This window comes from Molothrus aeneus, chromosome Z, assembly GCF_037042795.1.
Source record: "Molothrus aeneus isolate 106 chromosome Z, BPBGC_Maene_1.0, whole genome shotgun sequence".
Taxonomy (NCBI): Eukaryota; Metazoa; Chordata; class Aves; order Passeriformes; family Icteridae; genus Molothrus; species Molothrus aeneus.
This window is the reverse complement of record NC_089680.1, coordinates 50,314,631-50,338,252: the sequence shown is the minus strand read 5'-3', so window position 1 is coordinate 50,338,252 and position 23,622 is coordinate 50,314,631. Positions and strand designations below refer to the sequence as shown.

Sequence of the window (23,622 nt, the reverse complement as noted above, 5' to 3'; positions counted from 1 at the left end):
CCATGAAGCTTCTTTTCCATCTAATCACTATTATCTGCAAGGGAAAAAAGGTTATTAAATATTGGAAAATGTGCTGTGTCCCATCTATTTCAGATTATTTTGCATCTGTGTTTACAACAGACATAGGCAATTTGTTCAAGATCCAAGAAACTAGAATTATCCTCTTCCCCATCTTTCATCACTTGAAAAGGCTTTTCTTGTAACAAATTAGATTTCATTCTGTGTAAATCTGTTGCCTGCCCTTGCTATTGATGGGTTTCACAAACTATATGGGGAGTTAACTGTAAGTTTGATTACAGTCTGTGGATTTACAGACAGAGCCAGCATTCTCAGCAATCTATCCAGGGCTGGTGTGTCAAGCATTGCCACTGCTCCTTTCTACCTGATCCTATAAGCAGTTAAAATGACACCACTTATTTTCCCACAAAATTAATGTAATATGTAATATTGTAAGCTTTTTTTTTTCCTTTTCTTTTTCTTTTCCCTGCAGTAGACTTCATACACTGTTTTGCTCTGATGGGTAGGTAGCATCACCTGTGATTAGGATGACCTGACAGTCTCCCTAACAGCAGCCTTCCTCAAAGTGTTTGTTCTTTTAGTTTGCCTCATGCTGCCATGAGGGAATGAAATTTTCTAGGAAGGATGTCTGACCCAAGATAGAGTCAGGCTAATTTCTACAGAGGAAATTGTGCTATAGAGTTTCAACCAAATTAGATCAAGAGAAATGCATTGTTTAATCCACACTTGGGGAAAAGAAAGACATGAAAAAGTTCTTGCTATTGTTTCGACAAGAGGGTCTCAAACACTGTCAGAGGATATGCTCAGTACATAGCAAGCTGCAGCACAAACCACATTAGTCATATTTTTCCCTGCTCACATCACCACCATCCTCTGGGGAGGAAGGCTGGTCTCTCCTGCCTCTTCATCTCCAATCCCCTGTTTGGACTCCCAGCCTCTCTCTCTGCCTCACCACTGTGTTAGCCCCCTCCTCTTCCTGCCACTCAGTTGTCTCAAAAAGTCTCAGCATGAACAGTTTGTACCCTCGCTAAATTCTTCTGATGCCTTCTGGCTATAAATAGGGATTGCTGATGGAGGAAACTCTAGTGTCTTGGGGGAAAATGTACTCTCACTTATAGATCTTACTGGTCTTTTAGTGGAACCTAAAGTTGGAAAGGTGACCCAGTACTACTTCTACACTTCAGCAATCTCTTATTGAACAATCTCACTAACATAACCCAGATATGTTTTAGTCTCCTAAAGTGTCTGGTATGAGAAAGATCTGTTACCCTTAAAGTGAATCCCATTTGCTTCACATTGCAAAACCCAGGGAGTCCTCATTCCCGGTGTAATAAGCTTCTTTATGAAGCTGTGCCTTTGGCAACAAACTGCACAATGAAATGAAACCAGTATTGTTATTAAATTAATGTCCTTACATAACTGACCTTTCACCCAGTGGCTGCCAACACAGATCTCAGTGCAAACCACATTTCTGAGAGGAGCGCAGAGAGAGGCGAAGAGCTCAAGGAATCAATTTTTTATTTCTCAGGAGCACAGATGCAATCTCCAGTGAATTAATTTTTTTCTCCAAACTTGTATCCCCTCGAGTGCTGGCAAAACAAGGTCTTGACAAAGATTTTTCAAGGCAACAGCAGAAGGCCCCTTGCAAGCACTCTACAGAAAATGGAGTTAGCTCCCGGTTACTGGTGCAAAAGCAGGAATGGGAAGGAAGACCCCTCCAGAGGCATAGCAGAGCTAGGTCGCCACAGGCAGGAAGGGCCTCAGGGGTGAAACGGGGGCCGCATCCTGGCTGCGGGGACAGGGCTGGCCAGAGGGCTCTGGGAAGGCTGTGGGAGCCAGGCCCGAGGAGGGCTCGGAGCCAAGGTAGCACACCGTGCCGAGCCCGGGCCATGCCGTTCCATCCCACCTCCCATTCCGCCCTGCTCCATCCCGCGCCCTGTGGGGCCCGGGCCCGGGCCCGGGCCCGAACCCGAACCCGAGCCCGAACCCGCCCCGCGCCCCGCCCCGCCCCGCCCCGCCCCGCGCCCCGCCCGGCCCGGCCCGGCCCCGCCCCTCGGCGCTGGCCCAATAGACGCGCAGGGTCGTTTGCATGTTTGCATATTTATTTACATATTTGCGTATTGCTCAGGACATAAGGGCGGGTGGGAGCGGTTTCGGCGGTGCTGGGCGCTCCCCGGGCTGCCCTGTCCTTCGCTGCGCTTCGGCGCCGTACTTCTGTTTTAGTTATCGTAAGTTTTCAGAGAAAAAACCCCTTACTTTTAAATTTTTAAATTCTTTTTTTTTTTTTTTTTTTTCTTTTCGCGCCGAAACTTTCGTGCCCGCGGCAGGAGGCGAGATGTGGAGGAAGGCGTTCCTGGCCGCCGTGTGCCTCTGCCTGCGCTGGGGGGCTGCTCTCGGCGGTGAGTCCGGGACACGGGGGCACCGAGCTGCCGGGCCTGCCTGTTGCTCCTGGGAAACGGGGCTTGGGGGAAGCGTGGCGGGAAAGGGGAGTTTGCAATCCTTCCTTTGTGAAGCTATCCCGGGGAGCTTGGGATGCTGCGGGACCCGGGTGTCGCGGAGTGGGCTTGGAAGGCGCTGGAGAGCGACACTGGGGAGGAACTCTCCATCCTGTTAGGAGAGACCTGGAGCCTGTTCCCCAGCCGAAACTCAGGCACAACCTGCCGGGCTGGTGGCGCGACCTGTTGAGGTTTGGGATGTGTTTTTTTCTCAGAGACAAGGTGGCTTCCGAGAGTTCCTTGCCCCAGCAAGGGATTTGCACAGCAGTAGCACCACGGTAAGGTCCCTCGGCTTCCTCTTCTGTGGGACTCATCTATCCCAGCATCCCAGCTTCGTACAGTTCTTGATCCCAGACAAGGCAAGGCTGAGTTTCATCGCTATTGTGGTAATGTGTTCGAGATGTAGTTAAGCCTGTAATGAGCAGGATCTACTAGGGGAAAAGTGAACAGAGTGATTTACTCCCGTTCGCTTATGGCTGTGTTCGCAGTCTGCCTGTTGTACCTGCACTTGTGCATAGACATCCTGTCCAAGCTATGGGAAGTGGAAGATGTGCAAATGGTGCTAGATTTTTACTAATGCTCTCTCAATTAATCACAATGTAACTGAAGCTGTTATGACCGAATTGACTAGCTTTAGGAGACCACTACTACTCAAACTTAAAAAAGCTTTAAAATATTGTTAGCAGTGCCCTGTCACAGGCTTACTTTCTTACACTGATCTCCCACACATAGTATCTGTCTTTAAAAGTTTCTGGCCTTAGAAGAAAGGGTGGCTGTAGCTCCTAGAGCTGCTTTGTGATCCTAAACTGGAATATATAAACTTCTGTTTTTTCTGCTGTGCATCCCTTTGTTACTTCTTTGTGTACAGGGAAGCTGAAGGGAACTATTCAAAAGTAAGAGGATGGGGTGCTAGGGTACAGTGAAAGGAATGTATTCTAGCTTTGAATCCAATCTTGTGCCATCAGAGACAATCAAAACCAATTTTCATCACAGTATCCAAGTTCTATACAGTAAAATAACTGTCTTCTCAGAGAAAGCTTTCATCCCTGCAGGAACTGATTTGACACAGACTTACCAATAATTTCATTATTTCTTCTTAGGAATAGGTTGTATGAAAGCAGGTTATGTGCTCATCCTAAAACAATTCAAGCCTTTAGGTCCACACTTTTCCATGCACAACACAGTAAAAAGTTTTTTGAAACCACAGCAAACATGTGATCCAGCCCTCCAAGAATCCAGAGTATTTAAAAAACAACATAGAAAAAGACTTTCTAGGTGAAAAAAATGCTGGTCCTGGAAAAGATAAAAGCATTGCTAGAAATACATTCAGATCCTTATTTTACCAGTGTAAATCCAGAATCAGCATATTTACCCTGTTGTGTGATGTGAGCTACTGGCTTTTTCTATGGTTTGTGTTTGGGATATACATACCAGGGCAGCTGTGGCATGGCCTTTTGAGAAACAATGCATTTCTGAGAAGGCACAGAGGTGAGGCTCTCAGGCCTCAAGTTGTGCTGGAGATTAGCATGATCACTAGCACTCCTAAAAGTTTGCTGAAGTCTCCTCTGTGCAGAAGTATTTGCACGATTGGAGTTTCTCATGCATCCTTACCTCTGTATTACTGCAAAGTCTGACAGTGGTTGCATTTTTTCTTCAGCTAATTGCTATTCCAGAGGGACTGATGGGTGGCTAGATATCTGCTGGATTGAATTGCAAGTGTCCCAGCTGCAGCTGAGTAAAGATTTGTGAGGGAGTACCAGGGAGAGGGGTGGGCATCCCTGTGTACAGTGAGAGAACAGCAGTTTGCCAGCTGCAAAACTTGAGCTGGGAGGTTCTTACTTAGCTTCTGAACTTGTGCTCAGTAGCTTTCCAAAGGTATTGCTCTTTCCATTGGCCCCACCTGCGAAGTGAAGCAGAACGTACTCTGAGGGCTCTGCCATTGAGGAATACATAAATAAACATGAAGTTGTAATATTTTTGCAGCAAGGTTAAACAATAACCTGACTCGTGAGGTAGGTTTCCTGGGATTGCAACACACAGTAGTATGCTTTCAGTTTATAGTGTAGATCAAATTAAACGATAACCATTTCTGTGATATAGGCCCTTTGCTACAGCTGACTGTGAGTTTGCTTCAGAACTCTTAGGAATTCAGTATGACTGATTGATGGGTTCCTAATGATGATTGTTGGCTGAGGGAAGATTTAGCCCAGTTAACTACAGCTGGTAAATATTTGATATGTGCAGATGTTTGCTGTTGTGCATGTGTGGGCATGCATGTCTCTGTGGGCTATAGAAGACACAGTCTAGCAGTATACTTTCTGAGGATCTTTGCACCTAGCTAATACTATTTCCATTTCTGAGTGCATAATGCTAGGAAATTGTTGTTTATCAAAGATTCCATTTTTAAAACCACAGCTTAGGTGCACTCATTCTGGCAAATGCATTGTTATCATATTTTGGCAACCTGTGTGATGTGGGCAGTTTTACTTTTGATTAATATTCCAGATGTTGTTACTTCCTCAAGACTCACATTCTCCACCCAGCTGACCAGTGGTAAACAGTTTCACAGTCAAGGCAAGTTGTCCTTGGCTTCCAGTGAAAGAAACTTGAGACTGAATTCTCTTGGTTGGTCTGTCAGGATGCCTAAAGTCAGTGGGATGCTTTCAAAATTGATAATTGATAGGAGTCCCTAACTGAACAGAATTTCACATGTTGCAAGTCCAAAGTGTCACAAACTTTGGACAGGAAAAACAAAACTACTGACTTCCAGTTTGTAAGCTTCCCTCCCCCCCCCCCCCACCCCCACTTTCTTTGAGTTCTGTGAGGTTTTATACCCTGCTGCACAGGACAGCTTTTTATTTTTTTAAAAAAATGGAAATTCATATTGTGCAAGTAGAGGTATAAGAAAAGCATCAGAAAACTTTGTATAGCATGACAAAATGGTGAAGTTTTGGCGATGCAGCCTGAAAAGCCAGCTTCCATTGGAATTGGTAATTTAATTCTGCTTCAGTTCCCTAAATAATCCCTTTGTAGGTCATGCTAAGTGTGAGCACATAGCATAGACAGAAAACTTTATTTTGCAACAGGTGCTTATATTTTTAACTATGTGCCTGGAAGCTTTGGCAATACACAACACATGCATTTGTACCTTGCTGAACTATGTCTGGGAAAGTGTAGTTTTCAGTAAAAGTATGGATTTCTTTTTTGTCTGCATGTATTTACTTCCAGTCTGTTTTATTCAAAGGCCTTGTTTAGAAATGGGACTTGCATTCTTGTCATAAAAACCTACTTCAGTATCTCAATATCTGTATGTATATTTCTTGATACCTAATTTCTGTATCTACATTATGAAAAATGCAATCTTAATTCAGATAAATTTCTGTCCACCTTTCAGAAACGTGCTGAAAACTACCTATTTTGGGGTTTTCCATGGTTTAATTAACTTGAGTTAAAACATCTTATTAACTAAACTATGGTGAGTGTTTACATTGGCTGTCTTTGCACTTCTTTGTGTAAGACTGTAGGAATGAGGCCCAATGGTTCACTGGCTCAGGACATGATTCAAGGAGACTTCTCCCTTTAAATCTCAGAGGAAAAGGTCTGTGGCAAAAGTCTATGAATGACAAAGTTTGGTTCTGAATAATTTGTTTAATAGACCAAGAAATACAATGAGGTATGAAAGCAGAAGTGGGAAATGCTTGTTTTCTGAAGTGATCTGCTGAACTTCTCTGCTTCAGATTTAAAGCGTGGTACATGTAGATGTTAATCTGTATGGTGAGTGTGTACAGACTGTGTGTTCCTGTATTCTGCAGGGGCTTGCATGTGAGGTGGTACTGCAGCATGTGTGCAGCACAACATTAGGTGTAGACAAGATATCTTCTGCTCAGAGCTGGGGTTTTCCATGGTTTAATTAACTTGAGTTAAAACATCTTATTTACTAAACTATGGTGAGTGTGTGCTCAGAGCTCTATAGAATTTGCAAAGCCAAACTCAGGCAAATTCTGAGGAAAGCTTCTTGAAGAAGTCTGTAATAAACTCCACTACACACATGAAGAAGTCTGTAATAAACTCCACTACACACACACTACCCTCATACAAAGGGTATCTTGCCTGCTGGGAACTGACCATATGTGGACATAAGATAACATGACACTTTTTGTGGGTATAAGATGATAACAGTAATTTCTTCTAACTTTCTAATCCTCATACAACATGGTTAAATGAGAAAAGTGGCTGCCTGCCATTTCACTAACTCATGGGCTGTTGCTTTGCAGCTGCTTCTTTCTTGGTGGTGACTATATCTCAGTGATTTTCTGTTCTCAAATCCCCATCAAAGATTGTTAGATTGAAACACGCAAATATGTGTGAAGCACTTAACACATCTTCAGTAGCAGGTGCCACTGTACTGCAATCTTTCTAAGCTTTGTGCACTTTTCCAAGTGTACCCTTAAGTATAGTATACTTTGAATTGTAAATTTCCTATTAGCTTGTTTTCAAGAGAGCTGTGGTCTGAACTTACATGCAAATTCTAGCATGTGCTTGTAATTGAAAACACACTACAAGACAGGATATCAATGTAATTTAGATTTTGGATGATTATCAGATAAGTTTAATCCAGAAGGGAAATGATATCTAGGTATGAAAGGAAGCACTATTAACTAGTGAGCAGGTGGACTATTCTTTTTCGCCTTCCTGTACTAGGAGGGAATATACATAATTGAAAGTCCTGGCATTGTATGCCTTACAATTGAAAGCTGTTCTTGTTCCTTTCAAGGTTTTAGTGATTCACAGCTGAGTGAAAAGTCATAGCTGATATTTAACCAACCAGCCTTTGAGACTTTTCTTTCTCTGGCTAAAAAGTAAATAATGCAGGTCTAAAGATTTTTTCCAAAAAAGTGTTTTATACTGTCAGTTCATGACAAAGTTTTGAATATGCAGAAATAGAGAAAAAGTGCAAACATTTGGTTAGTTTGGTAAATTTAGTTTTCATTTGTGGGTAAAATGTTATATTTACCATTATGTGAATGCTTGTACTGGTAGAAGGACGGGTAAGGTCTATGAAAAACACCTTTCTTTAGGAGGAAGGAGGCAGGAAGGGGGCCCTCAGTGTAATTATCCTGGATTAGCTAGCCAGCGTAGCACCATCAAGGTTGAAACCTAAAGCTGAGTACTGCCTCTGTTCAGTGAATGGTTCTTGCTTTCCTGCATGTGCTTTGACAGGTGAGAAATCCTGCTGAACTTGGGCAATTTTAAGCCATTGATTATGGCTGACAAGTTTCTCTGAGACTGCTACGTAAGCATTTGTCACAAGGCTCTGTGCTGGGTTTTAGATGTGATGAGGGAGGTTAGACCCTGATTTCTTATGATCCTCCAAGCACAGCAAGAACTTCCCAGGCTTTTTAGAGCTCCCTGAGGTAAGTCAGTGCTCTGTTGTGTATGGTAGCTTGAGTGAGAAGATGAGAAAAACTGTTCTGGAAAAAAATGAATTGTTAGTTATTTATCACCTGAGAAATGCAGCACGACTTTAGGGAGGAAATGCAAATCTACCAATTATCATAGAAAACCTCTTCTGCAGTGGAAAAAGGGAGTGGAAATCTGTTTTGCATGCCTATCTTGTCCATTTGTGTTCTCTATGGTGGCATGAAGCCATTCATTAATGTGTGTTTAGGAGTTGGTGGAAAGTTGGTGCTCTTGATGCCAGGAAAGACAATGCTGAGCAGGACAGAGCTGGCCTAAGTTCAGCTGCACTTGAAGAACAGGCAATCAATATTTGCCTTACTCAAGTTGCCAAACTGGGGCCTGGGTTTTGAAAAGTTAATTACAGGGTGTGCTGTACATAGAGGCATTTAGGAGTTGAATCAGACATAAAAAGAGGAGACATTTAAGTTTCTTCCCAAAGGAAATGGGAAGTCTAAAGTCACTTCTCTGTCTTGGCAGGAAAAGGAGTACATAAATTTTGAGGTTGGAAGTTGGTGGGAGTGGTCTTTGCAGATCACCACATACTTTGTTACCTCCAGTACAAGATCGGCGCCTCCTTCCCCACCCTCCTTCCCTCTGCTTCAGGCAGAGGAAGATATTTTTCGGCAGCTTATTTTTCTGTAGGTTATCAGATGACCTGAAAATGTACTCCAAAATAGACTGCTGGTTTGCTAGTTCAGTTTCTCTGATGGGTGTCTGATCTCCTCACCTGCTGCTTGTTGGTCAAAACTTAAACTAGTATTTTATAAAACAGTGGTGACTTCACAGCTTTTAATGCACTGCAACTACAGAGAGCTATAAAAGGCCTTGTGAGGCAGTGATTATTGCTGAGGTGATGTGGAAGATACACCACCAAAATATGTAATAGTGTGGTAGTAACTCTCTGCTCTCCTGGATGACTGTCTGTGACTGTTGTGTGACTTTTCTGTACTCTTGTGATACTTAAGAGGTTTCCCGCTTAATGTAATGGGCAAAATACTGGCTCTCAAAATGTATTCATACCTCTCTGACAGCTCAGCAGATTCTTACTGTTTTATCAGGACCTTGGAAGGGGAGCAATTTTCACCCTTTGATTTCCTCCTTACATGGCTGTTGTGTCCACTGAGCACTGTAGGAAATGAAAAACACCCATCCCAGATATCTCTTGACTGTTCCACATATCTCTCCAACCTGTCCCTTCTGACTTTGTCCTAGTACTCCTAAAACACTGCTATGTTTTTTGTGCTCTTACAGAAGAAGGCAAAAACAATTTTGCGGGAATCGAGAGCAAGTTTTCCTTACGGACGCCTGCAGAGCCCGATGAGGATGTCTGCTACCTGGTTCCTGGGCAGGTGAACAGCCTGGCACAGTGCAACTTCAATCATACCAGTAAAACCTTTGTGGTGATCCATGGGTGGACGGTAAGACAAAGTGGGAGGAATCTCCCTTTTATCCACACTTCTGATAAACTGAGCAGAAGCGTCTCACAGATATATTAATATATCTCTCCTATTTTAATTAAAATCACCAAAACCAAACAGGTGACAGGGATGTATGAAAGTTGGGTCCCAAAGCTGGTGGATGCTCTGTACAAGAGGGAGCCTGACTCAAACGTCATTGTGGTGGACTGGCTAGATCGAGCTCAGCAGCACTACCCGGTGTCGGCTGCATACACCAGGCTGGTGGGAAAGGATGTTGCTATGTTTATTGACTGGATGGAGGTAAGACATGGAGGCACGTCTCATATTCTATGTAGTATCATAGGAGACAAAACAGCAATGATGCAGCTATGTTAATCATCTTGTGTTGGGTAGATGGAGTTAAACTCTTGCAGAGAGTAGTTTTGCTGGACTGGTAAAATTCCAGCTTTGGTCTACTGGCTGTCTCCTACTCAGTGGCCTTTTGTACTGCATTCCTGAGACTTTACGTTTTGGTCTGTGGCGTCCTGTGCGCCCAGAGTATTTCTGAGGACTCTGTGAGAGGTAGCTGTGAAAGACAGGATCCTATATATATTATACAGATGCCAGTCCTTGGGAATTGCAAATGTGCCCTGCCTTAGGAGATCCAGGAACTGGTGGGGAAGGGTGGCTGAAAACCTTTATGAAATAAACAGCCCTGTATTCTGTCCTTTATTTTGCATTCCTCTCAGTTTTGATTTTGGCCATAAATTAGTTAGATCAAGAAATTTACAATGACACAAAATTATGATAACTGTTTAGTGTTTCTTCTGTTATTCATGGCTCAAACAAAAATTCCAGTGTTAACAGAACATTTTATTTTTATTCTTCCTATGTTTTTTGTGTTTGGTTTTGAACTTTAAACAAATTGTTCTCTTCTGCAGGAGCAATTTAATTATCCTCTCAACAATCTCCACTTGCTGGGGTACAGTCTAGGTGCCCATGCTGCTGGGATTGCTGGGAATCTGACCAAAAAGAAAGTGAACAGAATTACTGGTAAGAAAACCTGTGACTGTAGAGTGGAGAGTTGCATTTCTTCCATACTGAAATATTATGTTCTACTGAAAAATCACCAGAATAATTGTTGCTTGCTGGCAGTACTTTCGTGATGTATTCGTTATTTAATGAAACAGCAGCGCCAATATTTCTGGGGTAGAATTGGAAAAATATTCAGAAAATAACAACAAGGGTAGTGAGTGAAAAACCTTTATTTGCTTTTTTACAAGAAATGAGTGAGTAGGCCCTGATAAAGAAGTAGTCTGGGGGGTTGTGGTGGGGACTGACCAAACCATGGCTTGGCAAAGGTCACAGTATCTCTTTCAGCATAAGAAAGTCAGCCGATTGTCTTTATCCAGGCAGTCATTCCTTGCAGCTGGGAACCCTTGAGACAGAACAGGAAGTAAATTCTGCTGCAGCAAGTTTAGTACCTGCAGAACTCTTTGCCATGGGGTGATGTAGATGAAAGAAGTTTGTATGGGCTCAAAGGAAGACTGGACAGATAACCAGAAGAGATCCTGTGTGGATTATTACAAAGTTTATCATATCAGTCTCAAGAAATATTCTAGGCTGGAAATAATACTGTGAGAATTTGGGGAAGACATATATCTTCCCTGTTGCTATGTCTGCTTAAGGTGAATTTTGGAGCCTGAGAAATCTGCTAGACAAGGCAGAGTGCATGGCCACTCTGGGGCTGGTTTACAACCCAGCACCTGAGAGCTGAGCCACTAGCACTGATCTCATTGACAAAGGAATTGCCTTCATCAGCAAATGAAGCTAAGAAAATTGCTCCTCTGTGGTGTCTTTGTTGCTGAGAGAGCTCGGGAGCACCATTCAGAAGGGAGCCTAGCTCCTGGCACTTTCACCTGAGCCTGGCTGTGATCCCAGATCCACAGACATGCTGGGAGGTGGGCTAGGCAGCAGTCACATCTGGAAAGGTCAAGTCCTGAAAGGTGGCAGATTAAAGTCAGGAGGCCAAAGTGCTAGTCCCTCTGCCCTTCCTTTCTCTAAGTTGCAGCTTTGCTGCTTTCACTGAGTCTGCCAAATCACTGACATGTCAGTAGACCTCTGTTATTCCTCCATGGTTGCTCTTGATGCTGAGGATGAACTGTTCCCGGGGAAAAGGACAGGGAACAATGTAATGTGGCCCCTGAAGCCCTCACAGCTGAGGGGGAGGCAGCTCAGACCAAGTGGAGTGAGCAGCATGGGTGCCTGTGCCCAGCTGAGGGCTGCAGAAAAGATGTGTCCCCTCAGCCAGCTCTCAGGGGTTTGTCTGAACAGGAGATAGTACTTGTTCACTGGCAGAATAGCTCTGGGTTTTTTTGATGTTAGTGTTGCTGCAGCTTGACAGTTTACCCTAGTAATCCCCTTCCCCTTAGGTATGTAGACAGTGAAGCCCTCATTTATGTTTCCCACTTGTTCCTCTGGCATGGAGTTGTCAGCAAGACTTTTCCATACTTCAGACACTTCAGATACAACTTCTACAGTTCTTGACAAGAATGAAAGACATTGAGAAAATACTTAAGAGCTTGTTTCTCCCATCCAGTGGAAATGCTAAAGCTCTGAGAAAGTTAGCTGGGCTTCCTTCCATGTGTTTGCATACTTTTATTTTTTTAAACAGTGACAATTTTCAAGGTAGTGCATTTGATTCTCCTGTGTACATTCATGATATTTAAGTGGTGATCCATCTGTAATGTCTGCAGGAAAACTCAGTATTCTAGACCAATGTGGCAGCTGAGTTTGGCATTTGTTATCAATGTCAGTATCTTTGGCAGATAATATCAGTTTTTCTTTGTGGTTCGCCCCATAAAGGGCTGGATCCTGCTGGTCCTACCTTTGAGTATGCTGATGAACTCACTCGCCTCTCCCCGGATGATGCTGAGTTTGTGGATGTCCTACACACCTACACCCGAGGCTCTCCAGACCGCAGCATTGGGATCCAGAAGCCTGTTGGACACATTGATATTTATCCCAATGGTGGAGGTTTCCAGCCAGGTTGCAATTTGGGAGAAGCACTGCGTCTGATTGCTGAGAAAGGGCTTGGAGGTGAGGTTGCTCTGAAACAAACAGTATAACATCTGAGGGAAACCTGAATAGCCCTGCAAGGTGTCTTGCAAGGAAAGAGCTCTGAGAGGCACAGGAATATGTTCTTTCAAATGCTTTTAAAAGTCGTCCTGTAAAGCTCAGTTCTGCCATAGTGGATCATGCCTGTTGACAGCATTGCTTAGGGATTAATATCATTATATGCACACGTGTATACATATTACACATTTTCATTCTTTCAAGATGTGGATCAGCTGGTGAAATGCTCCCATGAACGATCCATCCACCTCTTCATCGACTCTCTCCTCAATGAAGAAAAGCCAAGCATGGCCTACCGCTGCAACACAAAGGAGGCCTTTGAGAAGGGCCTCTGCCTGAGCTGCCGCAAGAACCGCTGCAACAATTTGGGTTACAAGGTCAACAGAGTGAGAACAAAGAGAAACACTAAAATGTATCTGAAAACCCGTGCTCAGATGCCCTATAAAGGTAGGTACTCCTTGCTTACTGGTGAGCAAGACTGGTACTTTTGCTCAGCTGTGTGTCACGATGGGCATGTGCTGCTGATGAGAATATTGCTGCTTTGGTGCCTGTGGTGAGCAGGGGTGAAGCTGGCCTGTGGTTTGCCATTGAATCCGAGTCTCAGAGAAAAGTGTTGTCCTACTCAAGGTGTAGGGTAGAGTGAAAAAAGAAAGGTATTTTGTAACAAGTTTCTAAGTAGCAAAAGTTAGACATCTCCTGCTGCCCAATCATTTGGAACTTTTTCAGTGTTTTTCATCTGAATGATTACTTCTTTCTGCTGGGGAAATAATCAGCGGAATTCAATCTGCTGAGCATCTTAATTAAAGATATGCAAGCATCAGATTTATGCCTTTGGTAGTGCACTTGCTAGAGGAGCACCAGCCCTCATTAAAATATCACGGCACTTCTTGATTCTAATTGCTGCTGTGGGAGGTCTGAGAATGACAAAGCCAGAGAAAACTGGGAGGAGAATATTTTCCTCACAGCTAGGAAAATAATGTTGGATTTTACTACTTTATTTTCCTCCTTAGCTTTGCTGTACCCCATAGTATTCTTATAGTGTGCATTGTGTGATGGACCAGCAATTGAAAGGCACATTCCTGCACTGTTAGAGCAGCTGTAAGGCTGGTGTTCTGTTGGCATTTGGTGCTTAACCTGCAGTGTCAGTGGATTGTTTTTGTTTTTTGTTTTTCCTTTTACCAAGCCTCCTGTAAGAGAAGGGCACAGCTTACTTGTTTCAAGTCAAGTATAGCAAGTCTTATATGTTCAACAGCAGGTTTGAAGGTGATACTGCATACTCTGGGAGTATTATAGTGGCAGCTTTGCTGCAAAGTTTAGCTGCAAGAGCTGCAAAGGTGTTCTTTAATGGTGATTGCCTTGCTTGCTAATATTTACATTCTTGCAAAAAAATAGTACCCTGGACACCTGCAGGGAAATAAACTAATTTTAGTGAAGTTGGCAAATTCCAGCCTAGAATTTTCAGAGGTGAGGCAGGGTGGTTTTATCGCCAGCTGTCTCTTTGGAGATTGAGCTTTCCTAATGGCATTTTCTTTTGTATCCTTTCAGTCTTTCATTATCAGGTCAAGATTCATTTCTTTGCAAAGACTAACATGACGAAGACAAACCAGCCATTCCTGATCTCTCTCTATGGCACTCTAGACAAGAGTGAGAACATTGCTTTCACACTGTGAGTAGCTACAAAAACAACTCCAGAGTACTGTTGAGTTTGCCTAAATTTGTTAAAGTCTCAACTGAAAAACTTGTTCTGGCTTCAGCTGCACTAATCTTACAGGGTCCCAGAATCTGCTCTTGTCCTTGTTGAGTTGCATTTGCTTTGGAAATTAATGAACCATATCCTACAGGAGCTCTTCTTGATAAGACATCTGAAATATGGAAACATGAAGTCTGACCTGGGACACAGCTTAATAAGAGTGTTTCCAGTGCTTTCTTATTTTCTTCTCAGTGTCTTTATACCATGTTAAATCTTCTTAAAAGTGGACTTATGCATCTGAAGGTCTCAGTGCAGAAGCTGAGGGAGACTTGGGATTTGCTTTCACAGCTCTACAAATAAGCAGAAATTTGTGTGTACGTCCCTAGACACAGGCTGTCAGGGAATGGAGCTGTTTTCTGCTCTGATGAATGTAAACTGGTTATGGGTGGTGGTGTCTGGGTTTTCTGAGAGCACAGGTGAGGACAACCCTTTCCTGGCAGACTGTCTCTGGATTTTACCAGCCTTGCTACAGAAGGATGTTTCCTTTTGCCTCCACAAAAGGTAGAGGTGTTTTTGCTTCCTTCTCTGGAGTACAAAAATTCCAGGTTCTATTGCTCTTTAATTTTCTTTGTCTGTCCAAGAATTTCAAGTAGTTTTTTTGTTTGTTTTTTCTTATTCTTCTCCCCACAGGCCTGAAATCTCCACAAACAAGACCTTCTCCTTCCTGATTTACACAGAAGTGGATATTGGAGACCTGTTTATGGTGAAGCTGCAGTGGGAAAAAGACACCTTCTTCAGCTGGTCAGATTGGTGGACTCCCTTTACATTTGATATCCAGAGAATCAGAATGAAGTCAGGGGAAAGTCAGAAAAAGTAACTTGTTTTGATTTTTTATAAGCTATATTAATTCTAATTGACAGTGCTCCCTGATTTTTGGTATCTCACAGACTGGGACAAACATGTTAGGCAGTTGCAAATGGATGCAGTATTAATGCTAATCAGGGCTCCAGTGGTATCAAACCACCATTTCTATCAGCCAGGTTCAGCCATTTACTTCCACTGGGATCTGCAGTTTGTAGTCTTCCTCCTATGTAATTAATTTGTATCCCACTATTGTATCTACTTAAGGTTAGTTATAATATGCAGGAGAGTATCTCCATGAACCACCATCAGTGATTGTGTTTGCAATTTCTGTCCTCCTTTTTCATGCTGGGTTCTTGCATAGCTTTTGTCACAAAGAGCATGCTTAGATGGAGATTTTTAGAGATCCTTCCAAAAGTGTGTTTGCACAAGAATTTATTGCTTAGTTAAGTTGGATTTCCTTAGGGGTTGAATACCTGAATGGTGGTTGAAAACTGAAGCACGTAACTGTTGCAGGACATTGCTTATGTGTGAATGTTGAAACGTCAAAGCCTGAACAGAAGTGCTTTGACATTATTCTTTTGAAATACTCATATTCACTAAACATGAGATCTGTTTGCAGAACATGGGCCCAGAACAGAGTATGTGTGTCCTATGTATAGTATAGTAAATAATAATAAGTTCCTCCTTTGAATAAACAGGTCAGTCACTTGATCAAAGAACAGTTATCAGAGCTGAACAAATATAGGGGTGGGGAAAGTACTGATAAATAGAAAAGTGAGTGCTCATGTTTTCTGGAAATTGCAACCTGCTTTGTTTGCACATGTGAGGGAGTATGGCTTTCTTCCAAGTTCATTCACCTGACAAAATCTCACGTCAAGACTGGTGTAAATAAAGATCCAAGAGACTTTGGGATAGAACTTCTGCTATCTTAGCCACAAGAAGATTTTTTTTTTGCAAAGGATCAGTGAAAGTTATGGCTATGCTTTGATGCCCATGTATAATTCATTTACCAGTTCTTGCACAGCGTTTCTTTTGTTACAGAATTCTCTTTTAAAAATAACTTTCTCACGGGCCTGCAAAGTAGCAGTGCCCCACGTGACAAAGTATGAAGACTGTTTCCAAGCACCAGTCTTCTTTCTAAGATTAAAAAGGGATGTTTGGCTCAGTCTTGTGATTTTTCCAATATTTATTCCACAGAGTGGTGTTCTGTTCTCGAGATGGCACCTCACATCTCAGTAAGGGAGAAGAGGCAGCAATATTTGTGAAATGCTCGGAGCAGCCCATCAACAGGAAGAGAGGAGGGTATGAGTAATCACTATTGGTTTTAGACTGCTTTATTACCCCTTGAGTGGTAATTAAACTTTTTCTTTAATTGACTTTTGCACTAGTCTTCTCAGGGCTTCAAAAGCATCACAGCTCAGACTAACCAGAGGTATGGCCACTTTGGCAGCTTAAAAGCTCTTGGCTTCCTCCTCTGGTAGCCATCCTTGTGTGGCTGTTGGCACGTCTGAGAAGCAAGCTCTAGTCACTGCCTCTCACAGTCCCTCGGCCAAGTTTGAGGGGCTCTTATGGAGGGTTACAGACAAGGCACTAGCACACAGAGGAAAGCGTGTCTCTGTCTCAGCACTTGCCCTTAGCTGCAGAACATTCAAACTTCCATACTGGGTCAGCTCAGAGCCCTCCCTCCATACTGGCCAGCAGCAGATTTGGGGGCTGGTTCAGGAATGGAGCAGGCATATGATAGTGCTCTTCTTAGCACACTGCTTTCTGATGGCAGCCATCAGGTGGGTGAATTCCTGAGAGTTTCATCTCTATGGATCAGAGATTCTGCCTTTGTTTAATAGCCCTTTGGTGCTCTTTAATATTTTTATCAATAATTTTCCTGACCCAGATTAGATGTGGAGACAGTCTTTGGACTTTACCCACTAAAGTTTGAGAGAGAGAAGTGGTTATATTTATTTTAGTTCAATTGCTGTGTGTGAATGGTCTCATGGGGATGCTTCTGGACTGAGATCTAGCTCTGCATAAAAATGCACATGTGCTGGTCGTTAGGCTGGGGCAATGACCTGGACAGGCCTTGAGAGCTCTGTGTGTGTATCTGACATAAAATCAAGCAGAAGCCAGGAAAAGCCTAAGCACATTATTTATCTTTCTGTTAAGTAGGGAGTTTTAAAACCTTAATTCTCAAAAATAAGACAAGAGGGAACAAGTATCTTCCTCATCACCTTTATATTTTATTTTTTTCTCCACAGTACCAAGAGAGCCTCGAAAGAAAATTCTGCTCATGAATCTGCTTAAGTGACAAGAACAAGGATTTTTCACACTGGGGAGGAGAAGAGTCTGTTCATCCCTGTGGACTGGATGTTCAGAACCAAATATATAGAAATATTTATCTGCTGCTGGATTTTTGCCTGCTATCCTAGCTATTTTAGAGACTTCTTGTAAAAAAAGTCTCAGCATATGAAGTTACTAACCATAAAGATACATTATCCAAATAGTTAAAAACAAAAGAAACCTGCAAAACTACTTGCCAAAGTTTGAAGTGCTGAAAAGATAGAGGTAATTTTGCTTAATCATGGTGCCTTGTGACAAGGTTTCTTGACATCAGATCCAATATATAGCAATTTTTTAATATTTATTGAAAAGAAACAAAGCCCTGTACTTGGTTTTATTTTATCTTGCTGTTTTTATTTTGTTTGGTTTTGGTTTGTTTTTTTTTTTATTAGTGGGATTTTTTTTGTTCTTTTCATGAGTCATTTGAATCTGGTTTTTTGTATCTTGGCAAATTGAATTTTCAGGCAGTTCAGTGGAGAGAGTTCATTGTTTTTCAAGTGTGTGTTTAGCAAATAAGTAGGTTTCCCATGTGAAAAAAATCACCTTTGCTGTGTGTAATACTAGAAGATGTCAGGGACTGACTTAATATGGGGATGAATTTTTTAGTTTGTGGTTATAAATGTATTTAATTGGGGGTAGATGCCAGTGCTGCTTAGCAATAGGTATGATCTGTTAAGCTGTATACTTCTATGCCACTTACCCTGGAATAAATAACAGCTCTAGAAGAAGGCAGCAATGCCAGTGTCTTATCCAGACATTTGATATTTTATCTATGCTTTCAGTTATTGCAAATGAAACTGTCCAGCCTTCAACACTGTGAAAATGGAATGGCAGAGGAATTGAGCTACCATAAAATGCAGGAAACAGATATTTCCCCCCACCCTCCACCCTCTCCCTGCTTGCTTGCGTCACGTATGCTGAAACTGTCACAGTTTCTCTGCTCTTTGGCACCAAGTGTCAGTCATGCAGCTGTGTGGCTGCTGTATGCAGTTTTCAGTGCAAGTGAATCCCCTTGATAGCTGACAAGGATGCTCATACTTCCCTGTACTGGAATTGTGACTGCCTGTGATCCACCTCAGTTTGTTTCTTGGCTATGGTACAGTGCTAGGAGCTGCACAGTTTTTTGCCATGAGATGGAATTCAGCAGGAAGCAGGAGCTGAGCCAATTAAAAGCAGCCTGGTTGTGTGCTCCACAAGAAGGAGCGCTCTGAAAAACTCTCAAATTAGCCGTGCTGCAAGTTTAAAAAAATAGGTATATTGGAAGCAGTCTGCTTCCCCATTTTTTAGTAATATGTAGTTTTTCTAGTGTGCTGAAAGGTGCAGTAGCCCTCTTTTAACTTTCTAAAGAGTAAACAGAATGCTGGGGAGGCACAAGGGCTTGAAGGTAGACATTTGGAGAAGTGTAATCTTAGCTGTTGATGCTGGGTGTTGTAGTCTTTTCCTGCATGTGCAAGACAGCATGGAGATGGTGATTTCTCCAATATCATCCCATCTTAAAAGCAAAGAAAAATATGCATGTGTTTATGTGCACAATTTGTTTCTCATTTCCAACTGTAGCTGCTAGCATATTTGGGGATAGAAGTCTTAAACAGTGCAATATGTTGGAATATTAATAGCTCTGAATTTGCTCACATTTGATTTCACATTTGATTAAACTACAGCAGAGATGTGATGAGTCACTGAGGGTGGGGTTGAGTATTGAGCCACTGCATTTGAGACCTCTAAAAATAAATACAGTGATTTATTCCCTATAGATTCCACATTTTGTTGCAATTTTCTCTTAAAAGTCAAATTCTTCAGAAGCAAAGTGTCTGGACAGCTCTTAATACAGGATCAAATACAAACACATTAAAAATTTGGATACAAAATAGTTCTTTTCATAAGGAAACATGATTTAGCTTTGAATGTTATTTATTAGCTGTAAATATGATATTTATGAGTGTAAAGGTAGTTTGTATATATTGCTAAAGTTGCTGACAGTCTCTACATTAATACAGTTGTGTAGTATTAATCCTGTATATAGCTTTCAGAGATTTTTATCAACAAGCCACTTACATTGCACTGTTTCCAATGTCGTTAATACATTTTTTTTTTGGAAATCTCCTCAGTTTTGTATAGAACAGAAACCTATGGTTTTAATAAAATTCTCAAACTGAATCTGAAGTCACTACTTTCCTTTTGATGAAACCATCTGCTGTATACCTTTTATGTGAAGGCCAGAGCCTATCCTTGAATTCTGGGCTGAAAAAATGGAATGAGACACTAGAAAAAAAAAGAACGTGTGATTTCTGCACTGTTCTCCCCCACATTATTTTGGGAAATGCAAAAGTCATGTATTAAGACCCCAAGGAATCACTGTGTGGAATCATAAAGGAAGTAGCTTTTCACCTGCAGTTTGTGGTTTTCGAGTTTCAGGCCCTTTTAAGAACAGTTCAAGAACTGTCCTTTCTTTCAAGGCCTTGTTTCCTTTTTTTTTTTTTTTTTTCTTTTTTTTTTTCTGGTAGGTGTCAGAACTATGCTTCTGCTTCACATTTTACCAAAATGGAGATGTTCTGACCCTGTGGGTGCAGGAGGAAAGCACCAGACTTTTGCCACCACTATTGCTTAAGGAAGTAACTGAAAAATCATTTCAACCATCTGTTATGAGTGCAGCTGAGCTCAAGAGTGGTTGTCACCAGAACAGTTTGCTCTGTCATATACAGCAAGGCTCCACCCAGGCAATGGAGAGGGATTGCTGGAATTAAGGAGAATTGTAGTGACATGCACCTGGGGGATCATATTAGGGGTAATTAGAGCAGTTCCCCGTTGACCTGGGGAACTCTGCTTCCAACAGTCTTCCTTGGTGAAAATGATTGCTCTTTGGCAAGAGCAGAGCTTCATTCCTTGAGAAAGCAGAGGGAAGCTATGCTGTGGAAAATGGATGGTTGGAGAGCCTGAATGGAGGGAGGGATGAATGAAGAACGGGAGAGGGGGGGAAGGGAATCCTTCCAGAGGAAGAAGGAAGAACTGGATCTGCAGACTGGAATGCTTTGAAACTGGGTGTTCTAGGGATACTGCTCATCCCCTTGTCAGTGTCTGGGTTAGGGAACAGCAAGGACTCCTACAGTTGTACAAGACAGGGCTTGGGGTCACATCTCCTAAAAACACCATGGTGTAAGTATTCTTTTAACATCACAGCAGCCTCAATACACTAATTGTGTTCTTAGGTAATGCAGAGAAATAGTTTGTGGTGGAGGGACAAGAATCCAGGTGTCTTCTGTGAGTATTTAGAGCCATCTTTAGAGCCATCCCTGGGCCGCTTTACTCTTGCATGTTGCTCTGCAATGCCTAGCCACATCAGAAAAGGTGATGATCCCCGCTCACCCTGCCAACAGTCTCTGGAATGGGCTGCAGGGATAGCCTGTCCAGCAATCAACCAGACAGAAAGAGACATTCTTGGCTGGAAGGAAAGAGTGAAGAAAAAGGATTTTAGCCGGTGTATCTGCAAGATGAGGAAATCATGACTCAGGTTTCTAATGCCTAGATTTTCATTTTCATATTTAACTCTGAGAAATTTTTGGAACCAGCAGTGACTTTGCTCTCCATAGGTGTCTCCATGCTTTCTCCATGTGTGCCTGCTTTTTTGTGTGTCAAGAACAAAATGTCAAAGCTTGCTGCTTGGGATGAGCAAGACATTGTGCTTGCGTTGTTTCTAAAGGTCAAAAACAGATACTGAAAAAAAAGTTTATGTAAGAGGAAGAATGGAACCAGCTGTAGTATTTTCCTTTTTATTTACAGCTGTCAGTGCAAGGTTCTCCGTATTCTGACTGTCAGTGCAAACATAGCCATATTAAAATCCTCAGGAAAGAGATTTCCATCTCCTCCTGCTGCATCTTTCCAGAGAAGTCATCTAGTCAAATGTCTTTTGTGGCAGGTCTGGAAAGTCACCAGTTTACGCATAAGGGAATAAAAGGATTACCATTCTGCAGTGGCTAAAGGAGAACAAGGAAATGAGAAGAGGAAGGGAAGGGAACCATTTGGCAGAACATCCCATATAAAGCTTGTCTTAACAATGCTTTTATATCCGTGTGTGGTGCTATCTCTGCTCAGCAACACTCAGAATGCTTTCCTAAAACAGCTCAAGTTAACTCAGATAGAACAATGCATCCACATCAGAAATGCAGATGCTAAATGGGGACCACCTTGGATATAGCAGGTGTTAGTGTGGTGGTGCAGTGCATTTTCAATGACATCATCTCCCAGCCATTCATGTCAGATAAACACCATGTTCTTAATTGTAGGCCCTTCCTGTGGGAAATGACCCAATATCATCAGTCCCACTTTTTGCCAATGACACTGGAGAGGATTTGCTGCTGTGCATCACCCCACCATGTAGAACCATTCAGTGAGAAGTAAGAGGCCATGGGTCACTGTCCTCAAAAGAGCCAGGAAGTGAGAGCATATCTCATACTGTTGCATCTACCAAAGGATTTTTTTACCCCCAATTAGCTGTAAACCTGGAATGTTCTAAATAGTGAAACAAGAACACTCAAAATATGGAAACTGGGAGCAGTAGGAACAGATTCCTATGCCAGAACAGGTTGAAAAGATGGTATGAATATTCACACTTTTTCAAAAGAAACTTTGAAAAAAAACAGACTTCTGAAGTTTTGCTTGCTCCTCAGGCTTTGGTCAGCCCTTGCTTTTTTTCCTCTGACAGGCTTAATTCAGGAGCTTTTGAGGCTTGCTCTCATGGCCTGAGAAATTGTTGCTGTGCAAAACTACCTTTGGAGTCACTTCTAATCTTTCTGGATTAGAAACCTCTCCATGTATAACTGTGTATGTAAGGAGAGGATACGAGTCCTGTGCTTCTGGTGAAAGGGCCAACCCTGCCTTCAGTGAGAGACACAATCAAAACTCCACTGAGGCTGGGAAAAATCTTTTTGTTGACATTTTGGAAAATTTTGAATGTTTTCCTAACACCTAGCACAAGATCCTAGATTTCAAATGAACGCACAGCTACAACTTTGGTTTTTTTTATACTGTTACGCAGTGTTTTCAGACTGAGTGCATACAAATGTCAGGTCATGATCCTCTTAGGTACTAGGTTAAATATTGGCTCTGGATGTCTTCTCACAAATATTGCCAGCATCTCTTGGCAGTATTTGTATTTATGGGACACCAGAACAAACCACATGAGTGCAGAGATGTAATTAGCACCCCATAAAAATTAAAACAAATCAACTAACAGAAAAAACAACTTGAGAGAAAGACATGCACAACACACAGTACCTCATTTATCACCTAGGAAGGTATGAGACCAACACAATCCTGAGCAAACTCCAGTGTTTCCCTTGCAGGCAAGCATGGGCAGTGGGAACATCTCGGGAATGCTCTCACACAGCTCCAGCTCACTGCTCTGTGTGGTGCAGTAACCACATGGCTCAGGTAGTTTGGTCCTTCCAGATCCTTGCTGAGCCTTGCTCTGAAGCCAGGCATGGCTACACTGATTCTTAGATTCCTCACTGCTGCCAAGCTGCACAAAAAGAAACAGCGTAGCTGGAGTGGTTTGTTCCTGGATCTGAATCAATAGGCTGATCAGCTTGCCAGCCTTGATCAGCCAGGAGGCTTGACAAAAATCTAAATGTTGGAGAATTTTATTACGTGTCAGCATCAGTTTCGAGTGAAATCAGACCAAAATCAAAACAAGCAGTGAAAAGCAAGAGCAGGAATGTCTAAGAAAAAGCAAGAAGGAAGGAGGGGTCTTTGATGTTGCAGCAGGTTGTACAGTGCTGCACTGTAATATGGTGAAAACAGCCATACCCAGACTTGTACAGCAGAACTGTTAAGCATTCCTTTGATTTTAAATACACATTTTCTCGACATCAGGAAAATAGAAGTGTCTACCAGAGACTAGGCATACACTTAAGAGCTTTACACAGTGTTGGTATCCATTGAAAATACCAATCCTAAAGAAAAATGTGTATAGACCCATTATAGAAAGATCACCAAGATTAAAGAACAAAAAGCAAGATATAAATAAAGGTTAAAAAGAAGAAGCACATATTCAGAAAGAGGAATAAATTAGGAGGAAGAGGAAAAGCAAGGAAGAAGAACTCTGCTTTAGCAAATTATTCCACCCAGGACACCCACCCACACATTCTTCAATGTAATTGAGCTATTATTTATATGCTCATATGACTAATTTTCCCCTTTCTAATGTATTTATAACCCAGACACAAAATTAAGC

The 23,622-nt window shown here is 42.2% G+C and overlaps 1 protein-coding gene across 1 annotated transcript; it reads left to right on the top strand.

Annotated features, from left to right (window-relative positions):
• Positions 1-2,350: 2,350 nt before the first annotated feature.
• Positions 2,351-17,628, top strand: LPL (lipoprotein lipase). Its single transcript, XM_066569229.1, has 10 exons — positions 2,351-2,417; positions 9,225-9,391; positions 9,512-9,691; positions 10,312-10,423; positions 12,236-12,469; positions 12,710-12,952; positions 14,051-14,171; positions 14,886-15,068; positions 16,257-16,361; positions 17,312-17,628. Exons 1-10 carry the CDS (start codon positions 2,354-2,356, stop codon positions 17,355-17,357), a joined length of 1,455 nt encoding a protein of 484 aa, XP_066425326.1. The 5' UTR covers positions 2,351-2,353; the 3' UTR covers positions 17,358-17,628.
• Positions 17,629-23,622: the final 5,994 nt, after the last annotated feature.

Bases quoted from the DNA above. Each gene is read 5' to 3' on its own strand.
- LPL (XM_066569229.1), top strand. From the start codon at position 2,354: ATGTGGAGGAAGGCGTTCCTGGCCGCCGTGTGCCTCTGCCTGCGCTGG. The intron at 2,418-9,224 runs GTGAGTCCGGGA...GTGCTCTTACAG, and splicing joins CTGGGGGGCTGCTCTCGGCG to AAGAAGGCAAAAACAATTTT. The intron at 9,692-10,311 runs GTAAGACATGGA...TCTCTTCTGCAG, and splicing joins TGTTTATTGACTGGATGGAG to GAGCAATTTAATTATCCTCT.